Source organism: Sceloporus occidentalis, unplaced genomic scaffold, assembly GCF_023333645.1.
Source record: "Sceloporus occidentalis isolate IW3139 unplaced genomic scaffold, rSceOcc1.0.p SCAF_31, whole genome shotgun sequence".
Lineage (NCBI taxonomy): Eukaryota > Metazoa > Chordata > Lepidosauria > Squamata > Phrynosomatidae > Sceloporus > Sceloporus occidentalis.
In genome coordinates this window covers 1,403,023-1,424,895 of record NW_028317011.1, presented here as the reverse complement: position 1 = coordinate 1,424,895, position 21,873 = coordinate 1,403,023, and the positions used below count along the sequence as shown (strand labels likewise).

Genomic DNA, 21,873 nt, shown 5'->3' with positions numbered 1-21,873 from the left:
GTTGGATATCCTGGTATGATATTTTGGTGGTCTGTTCCCCTAGTCTGGGAGATACAGACCCACTCTGGCTCAGTTCCTGGTGACACATTTTAATCACCGCCGTCACTTGCTCCGATGTAGCCCCTCCTGGGTACAGGGATAAGTGCCATAGAATGTTCTTTTGTAGAGCACTCAGTCCGAGGCTCTCCTCTGGGGCATCCTGGTGCCGGTCCATCTCTCTGCAGTCCGCAATCAGAGTAGCCTTTCCTTTGCTACAAACCTCCAGGAGCTCTCTCGGTGTCTCTCGTCTGCAATCCCAGTTGGTGGTTTGGATTTCACCCAAGTCGTGGGATTCTTCCCACCGCTGCCAACCAAATGTTACAGGGTCACCGTACCCAAGGCTGGGTACCCCTGTTTGAGGGCTGAGGAATCACCAGTCAGTCCCTCGTACGGATCGCACTCAGCTATCCACGGATCATCCAGACCACCATTCGTAGTAAACCAAGAAGAACTCTCTTTATTACAAACACACAGAACTTTATACAATCTCAATGCAATGTGTACCGAACCCAACCCCCAATCCCATCAGCCACATCCCATCACAAATCCCATCAGTATACAGGGGATGTATCAGGTGAGGGGATTACAGAATACAATGGGTTCCCCCACCTGTGTTATCCCCCCTGTAGTGCGGGTGCCGTCTGGGCAGACAGGGCTGTGCTGGCTGATTAAGAGGATCGTCTCTTTGAAGGCTGGGGCTGAAGCCACATCAGTCTCTGGGCCGGTTACACAATAAACACAACATAAAACATTACCGGGTCACGGTATACGGAACCGGACACAAAAGTGCTCCATGACCCGGCTAAACTTCATATGACCTATGAGCCAGCTAGCCTGGCCCTGTCACAGTGCCTTTATCCGTTTTTAGCAATAATCAGTTGTCTCCTGACCTACCCAACCTAGCAATCCCTTAATCCTCATTTAACAATTTCTAGCTAGCTTACTAAAACCAGCTGTCCCAAAGCAGGTTTTGAGCAGTCTGAAACCTGCACCTGACCTTTATTTCATAGAATTGATTGCTCCTATTGTAATTTCCCTCAAACACACCTTATCCATCCTGTCTTTCTCTGTCCCAAATTGTCCTCCATATCCATATGATGCTCGGGGCCCATCTTGAAGTTCTTTTTTCTTCAAAATCTCATGTTCTTTAGACACATTGCTTCTCAGTTCACGTATACTTAAGAAGAAGAAAAAAACAGGGGTGGATTAAATTAAAGTGTGCAAGACGGGTAGGTGCATTTTATACACAAAATGAAAACTTGATTCTGCTTTGGATGCAGTATATATGTATACAAATCCATATAACTATAGATGTTGTACAGTAAAAAGTGTTTCAAACTTAATAACTGCTAGAGAAGTTACACGTTTTCAGATACCATCAGAGGACATATTTGTATATATTAATGTATGCATAATTTCAAATGTTTTAAATAAGACATGCATAATATATTAAATGAGACAGCAATTTAAAATTCTAATTGTTAGATGCAAAAGGTCTTGCTTACTTGATATGTTGAGGGCGTCCTGAACCCTCTATAGTTTTTGCTCCCCAACGCTGCTCTTCTTCTGAGATGTCATTCTGAGAAAAAAACACATCTCAGATCTCATGAAGGGTAAAAGCACAATGAACCTGAGACAACTTCTAAGATATGCGCTGGGCTGTTGTGTGGAGGTGGGACTAGGTGGATGTTGAGTGGTCAGATAACAGAAACCCTTAGCACACCTACCATGTAGAGCAGCTCCCAGGTCTTACCCCACCAAGGCTTTCTTCAGCGAAAGTGGGCTCTTTGAAAATAGCACTAATGACATTTTCTGCTGTTATTAGTTGTTGTCATATCAAGACACACGTTTACATACATAACAGGTTACATTTATGGAAAAAATATTCCATTATTTTCATTATGTTAGCCATGCTTTGCGATGCTCCAACCGTGACAATTTTTTATAATAATAAGCAAAAAGTATAGTTTGATCAGATGTTTCCTTTAACCTAGGGAAAAAAGTCATATTTTATGTCTGAGGAATAAGAAACGTACTTTCTTAAGTTGTTAAATTCACCATGGCAGGCATTAAACATGTTGGAATCAGGAACAGGAAATAGGTTGTGAAACAGGATACCTGACTTTAGAAAATACGGCAAGTACCACAAGACTTAACATAGTCAATGTGAAGTTATTGGTTTTTGTAAGTGTATATTCCCAAAAAGAGATGTCATCAAAATTAATTTTCCACACATTGGCAGGTTGCTCTGTATAATGCATATTTAAAAGAATTCTCACTTATTTAACTATGCATTATACAGGGCCATCCCAAGCTCTTTTTGTTCTTACTGGGGTTGGGCCTTTATAATGTAAAGTAGGCCAAGTTGTTGAAACCTTAACTGTCCTCCAAACTCTCCTGGCAACTCTGTTTTTACCCCAGTTTGACATGCCCCGCTCCCCGCCCATTTTTCTTTTTAATAGGGGGTGTTCCCGCTGCCGTCAGTTGGGATGCCCCCAACGCCAGCGGGACCGCCCCCGATGTCAGCGGAAACTCCCATTGGCGTCAGCGGAAACTCTTACTGTCGTCGGCGGGAACTCCTACCGATGTCACGGGACCGCCCGCGTGGCCGGAGAAGTTCCCAGATATGGAGATTAGTAAACGTAAAATTAGTAAAATTGTGCGTCTTTGTCTTCGTATACGTTTTGCCACCAACATGTTCGTATTCGTTTTTATGTTTGCCCGAATACGAAGTCTAGAAATCGCTGGGTTAATTGGTCTTTGTCCATGATCTGTTTGAATTGAGTGAGTGTTTTGCATACTTTACCCTACACAGTATTAGCTAGTCTTTCCATTGCATGTGATCAAATATTATATAACGAATACAAAAGGAAATCAAGTCATTCAAGCTCAACGTCACATCAGATCCCAATCTACAGATTCACTAAACTAAGCTCAGAAACAGAAAATGCCTAGGAAAAAAAAATCACTTTACACTTTCAATACATCAAAACAAAAAGCTTTCCTTAATAACACCACATTGTGTATACAACTGATCCATATGGTGAAACACAGAAAAGCAAAATGATCCAATAGATCTGCGGCTGTTGTACACAGCGCCATGTGCAGTGCAGGAAGACTCACATATCCAAGTGTAGGCAGCGGTATGTTTGAAACAGGGGCGCTGGCATATCACCATAAAACAACTCACCACAAAGTCTGGGTCTGTTTCCCAGTCGTCAGATTCTGTTTCAGCCACTGTCACTTTGTGTCCCACTGCTGCCTTCCACATCTGGTATACAAAGAAGGGAACAATATTCTGGTTACAGAAGGAGAGTATTACATTGGTATTACATTGCTAGTTAATTGCTTTTATTTTATTAATGGAGATGTCACTATCAACCAAATAAATAAAATAGTCCAAGATTCTTCCATCAGACTTCGAGATGTAGAAACCCATTTCTGAAGGCTTCCAGCACACAGTGCTTGTGTTGATGTTGCTTCCAGAGGCAGTTTGGAACTCTATAGTGAGCGATGCTACAGAGGACATACAACGTATACATGCTACACACTTTAGAGCCCTGCAGCTGTGCTCTGTTAGTATGCGTGGACTACCACTTCGTGATTGAGCTTTTGTTACTTTACACTTCACAGCAATAGCACTTACAGCGGACTGGGACAAACCTAGCAGGCAAAAATTTCACAAAGTGATTCATGGCAAAGGTGACATCCTATGATAGTGCCACGTTTAGAGCCATTCTACTGTCAATGTTTGTCTATGGAGATGACGTACTTGATTTTATATACCTGTTAGCTATGGGTGTGGCTGAAACACCTCAACTCAATAATAAGGAAGGGTGACCACATACTTTTGGTCATATAGCAACACATATTTCTTAGTATTATTCTTTTTTTTTTTAAGTGGGAGGGGAAAAGCATTAACTTAGAATTTCTTCTGCTGAATGGGTGCCACTGTGGAAAAAGAACACAATTTATGTCAAGCAACATCCCCCAGTTATGGTAATACCACACATTGTTTTTTTATTAGGGACACATCTTTCTCTTACACAGTACTTTTGAGTTAGGGGCGGAGGTTTTTTTTGTAATCTTATACTTATAGTGGTACAAAGTATTGGGACACATTTTATATTGGGATTATTTGTGGATGTTGGTTTCCGATAGAGGACAGTTCCAATACTGCCCCTACTAGTTATACTAAACTTCAAATCCAAAAATATCAGCTCATTATTAACAAGGACACATGTGAATTTCAAGTTCATGAAAACCTCATTCAATTCATTATAATCATAGAAAGATGATGTGGTCATCTTGTCCAAATGAAAAAAGATATAATCTATGTATCGGTACTAGTAGGATACATTTCAAATGACAATATTCCATTTTGTTGACACATTGTTCAAATTGGCCCTCAAAAGAAAGAGGTTGTAGGTTAAAACAAACTCCAGTAATATCAATATATAGTCAGATGATAAAGTGCTGTCTTGTTCAAGAAAATAGCAGCATGCCTGAATGCCAATAGTACGTGGAATATTGCTATATAGCGATTCGACATATAGACATGCAAGGTTTCCATCTTCAGAGATCTGAATGTTTATTTGTTAATAGTGTCTTATATGAATGAAGGTAAACCGTTTACAAGTGGTCTCATTCCCTGAAATAATGGGTCTCTATGTGTGTGTGCGGTGCTACTGTTCTTATGAATTTTAGGTAAACAGTAGAAAGTTGCAATAGGGGGTTTAATGGGGTCATATATTTATATTCCACCTCTGCAATGTATTTCTGTCCTAACTCTCTTATCAACATATCTATCAGGCTTGATAGATACTTCATAGAGGGGTCACATTTTTTCATATATAAAATTTTATATGGTATGACTTTACCTGTCTTATCCAATGGCTTTATAATGACTTTTGTATCTGATGGAAATTGTATTTGTGAGAGGTTAATATTCTCAATTTCAGCTTTAGGACTGTAAATATTAATATTCCTTCTGTTTTTTCTTGATCATCAGCCAATGCTTCCAGATAGTTAAGACTATATTTGTTTTGTGTCCCTTTTGTTTGTTGAATTTGAAATGTAGCAATAATCGTGAGCAAATACATTTATGTTTGTAATCCAAATTAATTTGTGGGGACAAAGGGCAGGTCTTTGAGTTGTGCAATCATATGTCAATTGTAAATGTAAAGATTAGTTAAAAATCTGATTTTTCGACATCTTAATCTCTCTCTTTGACTGGTATTCTCAAAAAAAAAAAAGATACATGTTTCTTCAATATACAGTAATTATTTTTTGGAGGTTTTGTACGGCGTTAGAAAGACCACACGTATTAGAATATTTAACGGCACTGATCAGTAGTATTCCAGTTCTGGTTAAGTACCGGGAATTACTGTAAATTACTACAGCACTCAAAGTATCCAAGCCCAAGTGAGTTTAGTTGGCTTCTTTTTAGGTGAAGACATACAATGTAAAGTACTGTGCTAATTGCAATATAAATTAAGATTAAAAAAAAATCTGAATGTATAGTCATATTGTGCAAAGCGTTTTACGTGCGTAGGAGGAGACTACAGTTCCAAGTAACATTTCTCCTTATTTAGCACGAAATCTCTGTCTGCGGAGGCAAGTCTGTGGTGGCAGAGGAAGTAAATTGAATTTGACAGCAGAAAGAAAATAAATGCGAGAACAACTTGAGGGGACTTGAGGGGACTCTTCGCTAATTAAGTTTTGGGTGCGAATCATACCAGGAAACTGTTATGTCACAGTAAATTGCCTGGTTAAATATAAATGGTTTAATTCAGAATATCTTTACCTCCTAATAAGTAAGGGTTTTCATGCCTAATTATCAAAACCGTTTGGTCACCCACTGGCAAGTCACCCTAACATTTTTTTGATAATTATGAGAAAAGATTTAAAAACAGTACAAGGGTCCGTTCATTTAGAAAGATCTCAGGTTAAGGTTGTGATTCTGTGAAAAATACCAACGGTGGTGGTGTAGTTAACAAAAACAGAGGAGGGTATTTATACTTGTCGTGTTTTGTTTGTTGAACCCCATCACCCTGAGACATGCATAACTAAAATGAAAGTTGGAATTAAGTTTTTAAAGCAACTAGCTTAGAGCTTGCCGATATGCTAATACTCTAGACCGATATGCCGTAACGAAATAGAAGCGTGCTTTAAGTCTCAAACAAGATGTGGAAGGTATGTGCATTTCAATGTTGCCAATTTATTAACCAATATAATGAAAGCTGTTACTCACCCTTATGGAATTTCTTATAAGTTATCAGTCTGTAAAATGTCCTTCTGTCTCTCCAGTGCAATGTCTCTGAGTGAAGGTCTCTTGTCGTCACCAGTTTCCTGCTGTGACAGTTCCTCTCTTTCATTTTGTGTCTCTACAAACTTACTTCCTCTTTTGTGGTCTCTCTCTGCCTCTAACCTGCTGTACAAGCGACTTACAATTAGCACGCTCATCTCAGATGTGAACGCCTCTCAAACACAGTATACGGGACTTTATTCCAAGAGCCCCACTATATGTATATTTCATAAACTAATGACGGGTGCACAAGGTTATAAGAAAGGGTGGTTACACGAAACAGCATTGTAGATGCATTTGTAAACTATAGGAAAAACTAATGGTATAATGTAAACAGAAGCAGAGACCACTGCAGAAATTGATATAGTACAGAAAACAAAACACGTGTATGATGGGCAACATTAACTTGTAAAGAACAATCTCAATGCTGACTAGTAAAAGTTGAAAGAGTCAACACAAATGTCCCATTGGTTGCTGTGGAGACTGCACCACATTTATAACTTTGCACAAGGAAAGAGGACCGTTAACGTTTAGGAAGAGGGCCTTCGTTTTCTGCTATTCTGACTGTTCATACTGGACACAGTTGGCATCTTGGAAATATTACTACAACAGGTAGGCATTATTCTTGAGAGACTAATACATTCTTTTGGTAACTACAAGACCGGGAGCAGAGATAGGCCTCCAGTCGTGATGGCGGCGGAAAAATATAATGTGTACACAGTTCCTTTACATATAATAATGATTATATTTTAAATTAAGGACATAAGGGATAGATACAGAGTCTTGCTATTCTTGCCATTTTATTGTGAGTAATTTACCATTATTCAACATCACAGTCACCATTGGCTATCTAGCCAAGAGTCTACATGATTAGCTTTTTCCTTTTGTAAAGGCCTTTAAAGCAAATTTGATTAAAAATTAAAAAAATACATGTATTCAATTCACTCAAATAATTTGTTCCTTTCTACAAAGCCTAGTCAAAAGCATAGTTACGATAACAAGGTATCATCGGGGGATCTCTCCACCCAATGTATCGGTTTGTCTTAGTCTGTCAACTCTAGTCTTTCATACCCCTTGAATGTATGTATTGTAAGAAGTGCTGTGTAAATTTTTGGTGCTACATAAATAACAGATAATAATAATAATAATAATAATAATAGTGCTCTGGAATGATGATGAAGTTACACAAATCTCATTTGAAAAATAATTTTATTTATAATTAAAATTCTGGTTGAGAGTCATGTGATCAATCAGAAGTAAGTAGATACTACTCCATTCCAACTCCCTGGAGAAAGAAGCAGATAATATACACACCCTTTACAGGCTACATTAAGGTTTACATATACAAAAAATCTATGATATCATAAAAGCATATTCAGTTTACAGTTTAGGAATTTAGAGCAGACATGGAATAATTAAAGAAACAGTTTAAACATGCATCCTGTTGGCAAAACACAACATCCGAACAGCTTGGGATCTGTTTAATTAGAAACAATTATGCCCATAAAATAATCTTTTCAAAGTACTTTTTTTTTTTAAACCATACTTAATACATATTTTATTTATAGAATGTAATAGCAAAACAAAATGGAAAAAACCTACACCTGCTCAAAAACACAACTGTTTTGGGGAGACAAACCTGAGATATTCCCGTTATAAAAATGTGACTACCTAACTAGTGGCAAGAAACATTTGTAAAAAGAATGTGATGTTGTGAAAGGGCTTTCCAGATGACAAACAGAAACATCAAAACACAATGGAGAAGAATGTTGAATTGGCGCAGTAACAACTGGAATGATATTATGTCTGGAATAAAGAAACTCTTACAAGAAATCACCATAAAGTTATCATAAAATCCACTTCAGATAATTATATATATATATATATATATATATATATACACACATACATACATACAACATATATGCATACCTTTGTTGTGTTAGAACATGTAGACAAAATAGTCCATCAGCTTTTGTGAAACCGCAGTTCCCACACTGCTCAGCCAGTCGCAGGTACACAACCTTAAATTTTCACAGGCGAGGCATTGGTCATCGTTCCACAACTGTTGTAGGGCTATTTGTTGGAAATCCTGGATTTAACAGCACCATGCTATTGGCAACTTTCATCAATCGAGAAAGTTTACAGGCTCACAGCAACTGTACTGTGAATCCTAATACATGGCGTGACAAGGTGGTTCCTTTAACAAGGGGCTGAAATACTCTTAATGTAGCAGTATATTATATATATATATATATATATATATATTATACATATACACACACATATATATATATATATATATTTGGTTTATTTGGGGAAACTTGGTCACCCTATACTAGAGGGGGGAGAGTCACATAAACTGCACTAGAAAGCAACACAAGCCAACTGTAGCTTTTGGATTTGTGAATAATGTTTTACCTAGAATATTACTGTTATGAAATTAAATTAAACACATGCAAATACAAACTAAGTAGTGTTACAAATAGTCAAAGTACACAATGCTTAAACCTTTGGCAACACATATTACAAATGAGAATTAGTGCCATGAGTTGTTTTTCCCTGGATCAATGTCGCATGAATCAATATTAGAAATTTTAAATCGAAACTACAAGTTATATTGGAAAGTGCTTAAAAACAAGTTTGAACAGAGACACAGAAATCAAGATCACAAATCAATAAGTTATCAGAGGTCGAATACTCACAACCACTACAGTGATTGAGAAACCTGAGACTGGGATAGTATACACCCATAAATTAACACACGCAGGATGACATCATACATAGCACATTCAACCTATACATATAGGAACAAAACCTCACACACTGCTCAGTAAAAAATCAGGCAATAGTATTCTTAATGATGGTTATGGAGCACCTCCAGGCATCTATACACCTCTACAACAGCGGTGTCCCAAATCACATGGACCTCTGGCACTCATCCATGCAAAAATATGCAACTTGGTGCTTTACGTAATATTCACAGGAGATATTTGTATTTCTCTAGTGCACTGAAACTGTAATGGTTTCATTATTATTTGAGCAATCACAAGACAGAAGCTAATAGGTAAATGGGGGAAAAAATAGTCAGACTTTGGGTTGTAGAAAAGGCAACAAAGGTGACTTGGAACATAGGGAAGTCATAGAAGTTACATTTTCAGAAGGGAACCAGGTGTAGCTCCAAGTGATCCTCACAAAATTATTCAACATTTCTGTGGTTCTAAAGTAATCACACCATTGAGATAAAGTTCTTATTTCTGGTCACTCAGCTGAGGCATCCCTTGCTGAGCGCAGTGAGGTTATAGCATCACCCACTGGTTTTTGCGCGACGGTAGAATTCAGAATGATTTCAAAATGGAATCCACGCACAGGGTTCAACATCAGTGCTGCCTGGGCTCCGGCGAGACTCCTGCAGGGTGCAGTAAGTGCTTTCACAGGTGTCCAGTGAGACAGAGCAGCAATACTACATGGATTAATAAAATGTAGAGTGCAGCCAGTAGAGGAGTCCGTGTACGAGAGCAGAATGTGTGACGCAGGGATCTACGTACAGTTGAGCTCCGAACCTAAAAGGATACAAGCGAGACAATAAACATATGAGTGATGCACAAAGATCTAGAGTGACAAGGGCTAAAGTAATTTTTTTTTAAAAAGGACAAGGATGGGGCACATTGTTGCTAATTAAGAAAAAGGGAGAACATGTGGAGATGTCATGCAAGAGGGAAAATCTGAGACATGGATTGAGGGAAAAGCAAAGAAAAGTAGTGGGTTTAGAATGACAGATGATAGTATAGGTCTCGGAGAAATAGAAGATGAGGACATCAGGAAAAAATAAAGTATGATTTTGTGCAGTCAGGAGCTATGGAAGGTTTCATGACTTACCTTGTCCTTTGATGTGTCTTCTATCAACAAAGACAGCTCATGAGATGCATCAAGATCCTGAGGGACTGACCAATCATGTGACTGAAACCTGATCAAGAGCAACAGTGATTAGAGCGCACCCTCTCTCCAGGACCAGATCACTCACCTGTCTATAGTTGAACATTTCCATGCTCTCTGACTATACCAATTTTCCAATTATTTTCACTAGCAAATTCTGCCCTTTGTTTAAATCATTGTGTGCTCCTATTTCTCTGGGTGTTGTTTATTTGATAAAGCCTGATGTAGGCCAAAACATTATTTATTGGGTCCTAGGGGGATAAAAAGGTAAACACTTGATCTGATTTAGAAGTGTTATGACTCTCTTCCTGTGGAGTATTTCCCCATTTTTTCAACTCGTGCATATGTTTTTACTGGCACATACTCGCTATAATACTCTTAATCTTATCTTAACACTACGGCACATATTTGGATCCAAATAAGAATCAAGTTGCACACCAAAAAGGAACGTAAGGAAAAATTAAATTGATGATAATGCTCAAAAAGTATGATGCAAAGCAAGTCAAAATGATTTACATACCCAAACTTGTCAAAAACAATATAAAGGTTGAATAGTCTGAAACATTGGGGGATCTCACACTGGGTGTCAAACACCTTTGTCAAGGGTAGGATTTGTAAAGATGTTTGTTTTTTTGTACTATTTTGGTGTGCGATTCTGATTTTGTATTTAATACATATTTAGATAGATAAATAGATATTTTATGTGTATTGTTCCATCCACTTAGTAAAGTGCTCTCTTTTTGTTACTCACCTTCTCATGTTATCCATTTTCTGTTCCCGGTCATCTGCTCTCTGACTCTCCTCTTTTAATTGCCTTTCCAGTTCTGTCTTTGCATTTTGTAATTCCCTGTTTGACTGCTCAACCTCCAGATACCTAAAGAAAGAGAAAACCACAACATGTTTTCTTCTTCAATCACATTGATGCATGGCTCTCTCACTTTCTTTCCTCTCCCATCTCTACATTGATCCTAGGGGACTTCAATAAACCTATTGATGACCCATGCTCACCTGCGGCTTCCAAACTATGTTTTGCTCTCCTCTCTGACTCTCGCAATGGAGTACCTCCCCACAGAACTCTTCCTACTGTCTGTCTCCCCAGAGCCTGTTAACATATAAGCCTGACATGCATTCCAAACCTTTTCTTCCTAAAAAAACACTACAAACCTACCAACACCTACGTGACCACAATACACTACAGCTTACAGACACACTCCTGAATAAGCTACAGTTCAGTATAACCATACAGTAGCTTCAAACTTAGATATGGTTGCTCCTGTAACTGTCCGTCACCCCCCAAGCAGTCCACATCAGCCATGGCATTCCGCACAGGCCCGTCTCCGTGCCTATACATCGACCCTCCATCACTCCAAACAAACCTACTTTATTTCCTTCCCCATAATCCTATCTATTTCAGACCATTCCCACCCTTGTCTGCCAACCAACACACCAAGTTGGCTGCCTTGGTGTCACATCCTGTCCCTACAAAATCCTGCCACCTTCACCTCAAAAATATCTCCAGAATTTGGCCATTCCTCAAACAAGAAACAACAAAAATAATATTCCACTCCGTTGTGATATCCCATCAGGATTATTGCAACTCTCCACTAACTGTTTCCCCCTCTCCCATCTTTCATGGTTTTAATCTGTCCTCAACACTGCTGCAAGATTAATCTTTCTCTGTCAATGTTCCTCATCTGCCGCTCCACTGTGCCAATCGCTCCATTGGCTCCCCAAATTCATACTTCTTAACCAGACATACGGACAATCCTCCATATCTCTACCCTCCTAGTCCTATCAAAATATACCCCTAACCAATCTCTCTTGGTTCCTCTTATGACCTCTGTATCTCTTCTATTGTCATTACGTCTCCTCACTCCTGTATTCAGGACTGCACCGGTGCACCTTCCCCGTTACGTCAAAACTTTCTCCCTCGTATGTGACTTTCAAAAGCTCCCACCTTTCTCGAGAAGGGAACAACTTTTCCTCCTAACAATCTCACCCGTCATCCAAATCAACCCATGTGAAAGAGCAGCAACCTTTACAGATCATCCAGACCTTATCAACTCACCCACATCCAAGCAGTCCTCTCTATTGTTTCACTTCCCCCTTAACCACCAACTAGATTGTAAGCTCACAAGATCAGGGCCCTCTTCTCCTTTTGTTATTATGTGTGATTTTAAATTATTCCGCTGAATGTAACAGCGCTACGGAATCTGCTGATGCTACATAAATAAATGTAATGTAAGCATTGTGAGATTTGCCCATAACTTTCGGGGATAGTCAGAGATGTTATGTTACATCAGAGCATTCTCCTGGTAATAAACAAGAGGTAAATCTCACCGTTGCTGCAATTCCATCAGTTGCCAGTCTCTTTCTGTTTGGTATTCCTTCTCCATGAGATTTCCAGGAGCTGAAACACTCAGTGACATCTCCTATAAAAAAAAAAAAAAAAAAAGTTCATAAAATAAGTTGAAGCAGAAATGTGTTTTTCTCACATAATTAGTTTACCTATAATGTTAAATCTTTCCATGTATTATTTATATAGCTCTGTAGAACGCAATACATTCAGTACATCTAGTCTTCCCCATTTCCCCCCCCCTGTTTTAAAGACTCAAACCTCAAGAAGTCCTCGGTTTTGCCTTAGATCCAGGACAACCATATGCCTGCCCCATTAAATTCTCATAACGTATTAACTTCTGCCACTTCTGCTAGAAGGCTGTTCCACATATCGAACACCCTCTCAGTAAAATAAAACAGCCATCCAATCTAAGCCTCTGACCCTCTTGCTTTCGGTTATTACCTTTTCTTCTAGCATTTCCCCTCTTAAAATAAATGTCCTGTCTGCTAAATCCCTTTACATATTAAAGTGTTCCTATGACATCTCCTCTCTTTTTTTCTCCTTCAATCTTTAAAAATTGAAATCCCTTAGTCATTACTGAGTGTTATCCTTTAAAACATTCACCATTTAAGTAGACATTGCCTGAAAACTAAAAAAAATGCATGTCTTTCTGGAGAACTGTAAACACTCTTGGCGGGGTCTGACCGGAGATCTATGAACCACTTCCGTCTTCTTGCTACTAATGCCTCTAGCTATACAACCCAGTACTCTACTTGCTTTTTCTGATGGTTTTTAAAGATTATTTTACAAGTGGTAACTGCATTGTCAATGTCTTTAGGTCAATGTCCCCTGTTTGCTTCAGTTTTGTAACCTCACATTATTTAGTTTACACGTGTAGAAAAATGCACCCCTAGTTCTTCTATGACTGACCCCCTTTTTCCCCCACCAACCTGAGACTTGGGCTGCAGTTCCCATAGCTTTTTCTCGAGGGACGCATTTCGGTTGAGAGCATCTCGCAAGTTCTGACTGCTTCCCCGAAGCTGTATGGACAGAGCATTCTTCTCCTCAAACATTTGAGACAGCTGTAGACAGGAGATAATTAAAGATTTGTGGTAAGAAACCCCAAATAAAAATAGGAAAACAAAATTAAAAAGTGCCCGCAACACTGCCTGATCATAAAAAGCTGATATAAGGTTTCATTTTACGTTAACATTGCATTGAAAATATCTACTCTTTTAGTAGCAATACAGCGCAAGAAGCACTAGGTTTACAGGCATAGTGAGCAAATGCTGATGTTTTTAAAATTATAGTTACATGGGGGGGTTACATTTGTTGTTCTTTGAGCTACAGATTTAACAAATATTGGTGTATCACATATTCCAAAGGACTTCCAAAGGAATATTCTAACTCGTATCTTATAGCAGACTCTTCATCTATTGTGAGTCCTTCTTTTTGAACCAGTGGGGAGATTTTGCAAGGAAAATGCCTGCTGGTAAGACGCCAGACATTTCTGTCTTTCAAGTGTCGAGTGGACTCCTCGAACAGGATGTCTAAAAATGTTTAATTAGAACTCCAAGAAAGTGTAGATCTTTCCAGTGTCACCTTTCTTGAACAACACATATGCGTTAAACATGGCAGCCTGGGTCAGGTAGACAGCAACCTTAATACCCTGTTTTGATTTTACGCAACGCCAGGTACGGATGTAGACAGTGATCGCAAAGAGCTACTCTCCCCATGCTTTTGTTGTAGTCGATAATGCACTGAGGTTTTAGGACCTCTGCATCACCTTCTCCTCTCACACTGAAGGGCACCACTCCTTCGTTCTGCATACTGGAGAGAACATACACATCTTGTACCTAAGGGCCAGAATTTCATCATTGCGCAAAGCGCAACTGAGCCTGTACAGTATATCCCCTGTGACCTCTAGGGTCCATTGGGTATTATCACTAAAATGAAGGAAAATTAAAAGATCCAACTATCTGATCCTGGTCATAATACAGGAGAAATGGGGGGGGGGGGTAAAACTGGGTCTGTGCTCCAATATTGAGTGTATGGTGGGTTTTCTTATAATACCCATCATTAAGGTCAAGGCCCAAAATTTTTCAGGAGTCAGTGGGGTGCCACGTTTGATATCTGCTCCCTTGTTTCAGCTGCCAGACACTTGGCAGCATAGACATCAGCTTGAGCTAAAATTTTAAGAAATGAGTTGGCTCACTGGAATCAATGCCACATCTGATGCCAGGAGTCGCAAGAAAATGGGGGATTTCAGGTTCTAACATATTTGGACAGGTTCAACACACCTAGGAGGTGGAACCATGGCAAAAGCTTTATATGACATGCCAGGTTATGCCTTAATATCAGACACTGTCATGGTGGCTTCATCAAAGACAAAATAGAAGAATTCCATTATAAAAATGTAACAAAAAAAACCCACCAAAACTTTATATTTTTTCTCTCCCCTAACCTACACGATCCACTCTATCGACCCACCAAACTACTATAACACTATACACCAAAGTATATGTTTTTCTCCCTCCTTTAAAGCCAAAGCTCTCTACACTATGCCCAATTCCCTGTGACCACCCACCAAACAACAAAAACAAACTAAAATATTATAATTTTTTTATAAAGATCAGGGGGTGATAGAAGGGTTAAAGCTTATGGTCAGGGGGTCTCATTAGGCCACCTAGAACTCTTGTGGGAGCCAGGTGGCAGTGAGTAATGGGCATAGAAACACCAACACATACATACAGTATTAGACTTGGGGCAGTAGAAATACATTTTTGCTGTTTGGTGGGTTTCATGTTGGACAAGGCAATACAAAATAAAAAGTAAAGAATATAACTGCACAAGAGTATACAAAAAAAAGTTTAGTTTTTTTTTTATATATTTAACATTCAGTGTAAATAAAATCTAACATATATAAATATGGCCTCAAACGAAAACCCTAAAAATGATATATAATTTGTTAGGGTATATTAAAATGGTTCAACACGCATATGACAAACACGCTCTGATTTATGAAGCTTGTGGGGGCTGACACCCAATCACATAAGGAACGCTGGTGCCCTCTTACTTTGCCATTAAGCTGCTCAATCCTCTGCTCTTTGTGATGTAACTGCGCAAGCGCGTCAGTTAGCTGCGTTTGAAAGTTCTGCACTTCCTCCTGGTTGATTTGCAGCTTTGCCTGTGTGGAATCCTTGCCACTAGATTCAGAGACCTGTGAGGGAAAAAGAAAGCTATTCAGTGTGTACGTGCACGAATGTGTACATTATGCATCAACACATTATGTATCAACATTACACATTACATACTTCTATTTTTCACCCTGCTTAATGGTGAACATGTACAACTTTGTATGTACATTGAAATGTTTATGTCAGTACGATTATAATCTAAAATACCTGTCTGATGCCGATGTCCGGGGTTTGCGATATCCTCTCTACCTCTACGCGGGAATTCCTCAGCTCTAAATGCAGGCGTTCACGGTCTTCCTGAAGACTTCCCATGGTTCTAGAAAGTGTTTCAAGCTGGTTTTGCAGAGACTGAAGGTCATCAGTCATTCTACTTAACTCATCTTCTCGAGCCTGCAACAACCTAGCCTGGTCTTCCAACTGAATTTGCATTTTGAGTTGTTCCTCCTCACTTTGCGAAACCAAGTCTCTCAATGTGTTCCTTTCCAATGTCATATTGCTGAGCTCTTCTTGGAGCACCGACACCTTCTTTTGCTGCTCCTCAAGTCTCTGAAGCTCTTCGTGTGCAAAGTCGTGGCTATCTTGCAGTGATCTCATGGAGCCTTCAAAGGCTTGGAGCTGGGCCCTAACAGAGGAATTGTCCTCATTTGCCTGTAGCAGTCTTTGTTCTGCTTCCAACAGATCCCTGGCCAATTCTGCTACTCTCTCCTCTGCAGTCTCTGTTTCATTGCGCAGTATGCCAGTGTCATGCTGCAGACTCTTAAGCTGCTTTTGCAGTTCCTCCTCTGCATTCTGTACTTTCCTCTCAGCTTCTGCTTGAACCCTAGAGGTCTCCTCTTTCAAACATGAAGATTCCTTTAGTAGCCGTGATACCTCTTCTTTGAGTGTTTGTATCTCTTGCTCGTCCTCCATAAATCTGATTTCTCTTTCCTCCTTTTCACTTTGTAGCTGTGACATAAATTGTGTCAGGCTTTCAACCTCCTGTTGGATTTTTAGTTTTTCCAAACTCGCTCCTTCTAGTTCTTTCTGTAGAGACTGTGTAAGATCTTTCTCAAGTTTTAGTTGCTGCTCCTGAACATTATGTTCCAGCCTCATTTGTTCTATTTCTTGTATCTTTTCTCCCAATAATTGTTTCAGTTGCGAATCTTTAAGGGAGATGAGCTCCTTTAAATCTTCCCTGTATCTTGTCAGCTGAGCATTTAACTTGGCATTCTGTGCATTTAAGTCATCAGTATGGCTACGATGAACTCTTAGTTCCTCACGTAGCTCGTTACTTTCTTTTGCAGCTTCCTGGATCAAAGCATCTTTGGCTACAATTGCATTGAGGTGTCGCTGCTCAAGCTGTTGGTAATCATCTAGCACCCGTTCTCGCTCTTCTTGCAGAGAGCACATGGACTTGGTAATCGCCTCTAGTTGAGCCTTACCTCGTGAAGCCTCCTCTTGAATGGCTAGTAGCTCATCAGTGATGGTTTCTAGTTTCTCTTGTACTTGCTTTTTCTCTTGCTCAGTTTTAACCAGCCTCTCTTCAAGTACCCGGGTCTCTGCAGCATGCAACTCATGCAATTCGCCTACAGCTGCACTCACTGCTTCATCTCGAGCACTCAGCAGTCTTACTACATCCCGTTCCTTCTGCTCCAACTCACAATGCAACTGCTCTGTCAGAATTTTGGATGCTTGCAGGTCACTTTGAACCTGCTCAGTAGACAGCTTCCAGTGTTGCATATCCATCTCCAATGTTTTGAGCGCCGCTACCAGATCTTCTTTTTCACCCGTATGCTGCTTCAGTCGGTCCTCCATAGCTTCAAGGCGACTTAATCTTTCTTCGGCTTCAAAGTTTTTTAATTTCAGCTCTTGCTGGCAGGCACTATGCAGCTTTTGCTCTTCTTCCAGACAAGATGACAGTATGGTCTTCTCCTCAAATATGGAATCTTGTTTCTTTTGATTAGTCTCGGATTCACTCTGCAAAGCTGCAGACAGTTCCTGATTTTCCAGCTCAAGTCTATGAAAATGAAAAATAAAAATAACAAAAATGGCACAAGACACTTTCAGTACAGAAGCCAGGAGGACAAGACAGTGGCTTCATTTTGTAACCCTAGTTATAAGAACGCATGCACCATTTTGTAGGTTTGCTTCTTTTACTCAAACTGTTTTTCAATGTACATTCTGGGGATATGAATTTGGGATATATAATGGACAAGACCAATAGATTGGATTATCTAATTTTCTGTTTTAAATTAAGCATATAGTGGTAAACATATAAACAGACTTTTAAATTATATTACCTCCGTGAACCAGTTTACTGAAAGAAGTTTTATACATGGAAGATACAGGGCTGTTTCAAATTCATTACTGCGGCCCCTTATATTTAATAATTTGAATACATCTGTCTTTTCTATAATGGAGAATAATTACAGTTTTAGAAGCCTTATGCTCTGTGCATATGTTCTCATCTCACCCAACCACTTACAACAGGCTATGATGTGGATTCCACACATTTTTCACTAATCACTAGAGAGAGAGAAAATGGCTTCTCCTTTAAGTATTGATAAATACATTGCTCCATATACATTTTTCATTTCCTGTGACAGTTCTAGTCGATTTTGTCCATTTTAATTAACATTAATGAAGAACCTTTGTATGTTAAATGTATATTTATTATTACACAGGAGTATGTGTTTGTAAATGTAAAATAATTGTTACCTGGTTGTTTGGATTTGCAGCTCCTCAACCTTTGCAGTTATCTCTTTAAGTTGGTTTCTAAGAGATACACAAGTCTTTTCCTTCTCAGTGATTTCATTATCCTTTTCCTGCATGGTATCAGTGAAAGTTTTATTCCATTTTTTAGACTCATCTATGATGCGATCTCTGTCATTCTGTAAAGAGCACATACTACGGGTGAAGGCTGCCAGCTTAGCTATGTTTTGGTTTAAGTTATCCTGCATCTCCTTCATCTCCAGGCTCTTACTTTCCAGAGCACTCTGCAAGTTGCTGATGGATCCCTCCAGTTGCTCTTTCTCACTGTGCAGCAAATTAAGTTTCTCCTGCACATTCCTCATTTCTTTTGTGTGTTTAAGTCTCTCTTGTTCCAGTCTGTTTTCCAGATCCTCGTCTTTCTTCTTTAATGTTAAAGCATTGTCCTCTCCTGCTACCTGCAGTTCTTCTCTCAGTTTCACACTTTCGGCTAAGACCCTTGCTGTCTCATTGCGTGCATCATCAAGCGATATGCGGAGAGATTTTAGTTCAGCTTGTGCCTGTTGGGCATCTTCCAAGGCTTTAGCTAATCTCTCATTTGAGGCCAACTTTTCCTTCTCGTATTCACTACTGGCAAACTCCATAGCTTTGATGGTCCTCTCCAGGCTACTGATGGTCTCCTGGTACCCTATGCAACCTTTCTGTAGGTGCCGTACTTCCTGTTGTTTCTCTTTCAGCAATTCTTGTAGCTCTTTTGTTTGACTGTTTCTCCCTTTCTCTCCCTGTACAGACTTCAACTTTTCTACAAATTCTTTCTGTGCTTGTGACAGTGCTTCTGCCTTCTGTCTCTCGAGCTGCCGCTTTTCCTCCTCCAGGTGGAGCTGAACATTGTATAACTCTTTTTGTAAGCTGTCATTTCTACCCTGTAAATCCATAGCATCCTGCTGGTAGTTTCCAATACTTCCATTAAGTTCAGCAAGCTGATTCATCAGACGCTCTTCTAACTCATCCTTCTCTACCTCTAGGATGCTCTTTTGCCTCGTTATCTCTTCCACATCATCCTTGGCTTTCTGGTGTTTATTCTCCAGTTCCACCATCTCTTCCTTCAGTTTAATCACCTGATCCTGGGCAGCTGCCAAATTGCTCTCAGCTTTTATCTTCTCCTCTTTTAACACGCTGATGCCTTCTTTCATTTTTTGTATTTTATCTTCCCTTTTCCTGGCGTCGTTTTCAAGTTGTTCTATAAGACCTTCCAGTTGGCATATTTTCTGCAAGTTCTCCTGTTCTGTGTTTATTTCAGAAACCTCATCTTTAATTATAACTTCTCCAGCTTGCTCTTTGGTCAACGGCGAAGACAAACACTCTGTTTCCTTTACAATAATTTCCTTTTGCATGGTATCGGTTGTAGCCTCTTCAAGGGTCTTCTGCAATTTCAATTCAACATTTTCCAACTGAATTTTAAGATTTTCATTCTCGTGAGCCAAAGCAGCCTTTTCAGACTGGACCGTTTCTAACTGGGTATCTAAATCTTTGCTTTCTGTGTGCACTCTCTCAATTTGAGACTTTAGTTCTAAATTTTCTGACTGCAATTGTTCCAGCTGACCTATCTGTTCCACTGTGAAAGGAGGCTGGTCTCCTCTCAGTTTTTCATTCTCTTCTTCAAGCTCAAGTATTTTTTGCTGCTTAGACTTGGCAAACTTTCTCATCTTTTCCTTGATACCCTCTATCTCTTGCTCTGCTTCTTCCAGTTGCTTTTCAATATCTCGCTTTGCTGCTTCCACGGCTTTCATCTTACTAAAGATCTCTTGCTTCTCTCCCTTGACGGCTTCTAAAGCTCGCTTCATTCTGTCTGTCTCGTCGCTGACGTTTTCATAGGATTGTAGTAGGGTCTCGTACTCTTTCTGTAGTTCAGAATGCTTTTCTTGCCATTCAGAGCTCTGCGTTTCCTGTGACATACGCATGGATTCCAACTCTTTTTGTAACAGCTCCTTATCTTGTGTGATGTTAACAAGTGCAAGTTTTAAACTTTCACATGAAGCCTCAAGGTTTTGATTTACCATAAGACACTTATCAACTTCAGCAATAAGCTTCTCTCTTTCTTCTTTCTGGTTGGATAGTTTTTTGTTTAGTTCATCATTTTCTGCAGTCAGCTGTTTAACTGAACACTGTGCAGCTAACAGACTCCTGGACAGCTCTTCTTCATGTTCTTTCATTGCTTTAAGTGTTGATTTCAAGGTCTTGCTTTCTTTAAGTGCCTCTTTTCTAGAAATCAGGGCAGCCTGTAGTTTCCTCTGAAGCTGATGTTTGCTCTTAGATTCTTCTTCTTCACCCTCATCTTGTTTCCTTTGAACTTCAAGAACCTGCATTTCAAACTTGCTTTTGTGGTCCATAAACTCCTTAGTTTGATTCTCCAGTTGCGTTGTAAGAGCTATAATCAAATTGTCTTTCTCCAAAACACGTGACTGGGATGCTTTAAGAGCTTCGTAGCTTTCTTCTAGAGTTACACAAAGATGCTTCATTTCTTCATTCTTAGCATATAACTGATCTTTAATTTGCTTTGTTTCTGATTCCAATACCTGGAAGGACTCTGCTAATTTATTTTCCAACTGCGTTTTCAGAGTAACAGCTTGTCTTTCAGACTCACAATGCTTTTCCCTTTCAACATCTAATTGTCTGGTTAAATTCTCCACGGTCTCTTGTAGGTGTAAAATCTCCTTGAAATAGTGAGTAAGTTGATTTTCCATGTCCACAGTCTTGCATTCCAGTTCATCTCTTTGGGCTTTGAAAAGGTTTAACTGTGTTTTATAAGCTTCTAGATCATTGGCTGCAGCAGTATCAAGAGTATCTTTAACCTCTGCTTGAGTGAACTCCACCCAGTCATTACCCCAGTTAGAGTCTTCACTACCTTTCTCTAAAACAGTAACGTTTGAGGACTGAAATTCTGTCTCCTTGCTTGGAATCTCATCTGGTGAATTGTGACTTACACTTTGTGTTTCTTTTTCGTGCTGGATCTCTAAGCGCCCTGACAGTGTATTTTGATTCTTTTCTAGTGCATTATACTTCTCCTGCAACAGACTGAACTCATCTTTCTGTTGCTTCAGTTGTTCACGGTGGTGCCTGTCCTTTTCTTTTGCCTTTTTGATTGTGTCTCTTCTAGAGTTCACAGCATCTTGAATTTTGCGTTGTAAGTTCTCATTTTCTTGTTCTAGAGTTAATATTCTGTTCTCAAGGTCCATTCTGCGATCAGCTATAGATTCTGGGTTGACGTATTGCGCCATGTCTTTAATGTCAGAGGACAGAGGTGGTGCAGACAACGAATGAACTACAGAGAGATTTTCCATATTCTCTGTTTTTAGAGATTCAATTGT

At 39.4% G+C, this 21,873-nt stretch overlaps 1 protein-coding gene across 1 annotated transcript in view; it reads right to left on the bottom strand.

Moving 5' to 3' along the window:
• LOC149298685 (uncharacterized) overlaps nt 1–20,982 on the bottom strand; it is a 35,640-nt gene extending 14,658 nt beyond the window's left edge. Inside the window, exons 1-10 of the mRNA XM_089487045.1 lie at nt 18,515–20,982; nt 16,025–17,813; nt 15,697–15,840; nt 13,571–13,702; nt 12,623–12,714; nt 11,034–11,156; nt 10,226–10,313; nt 3,230–3,310; nt 1,545–1,618; nt 1,087–1,216 (exon numbers count right to left, since the gene is read on the bottom strand). Coding sequence (XP_089343171.1) covers nt 1,087–1,216; nt 1,545–1,618; nt 3,230–3,310; nt 10,226–10,313; nt 11,034–11,156; nt 12,623–12,714; nt 13,571–13,702; nt 15,697–15,840; nt 16,025–17,813; nt 18,515–20,895 — 5,034 coding nt within the window. The 5' untranslated portion in view covers nt 20,896–20,982. The remainder of the gene's footprint in view (nt 1–1,086; nt 1,217–1,544; nt 1,619–3,229; nt 3,311–10,225; nt 10,314–11,033; nt 11,157–12,622; nt 12,715–13,570; nt 13,703–15,696; nt 15,841–16,024; nt 17,814–18,514) is intronic.
• Nucleotides 20,983–21,873: the final 891 nt, after the last annotated feature.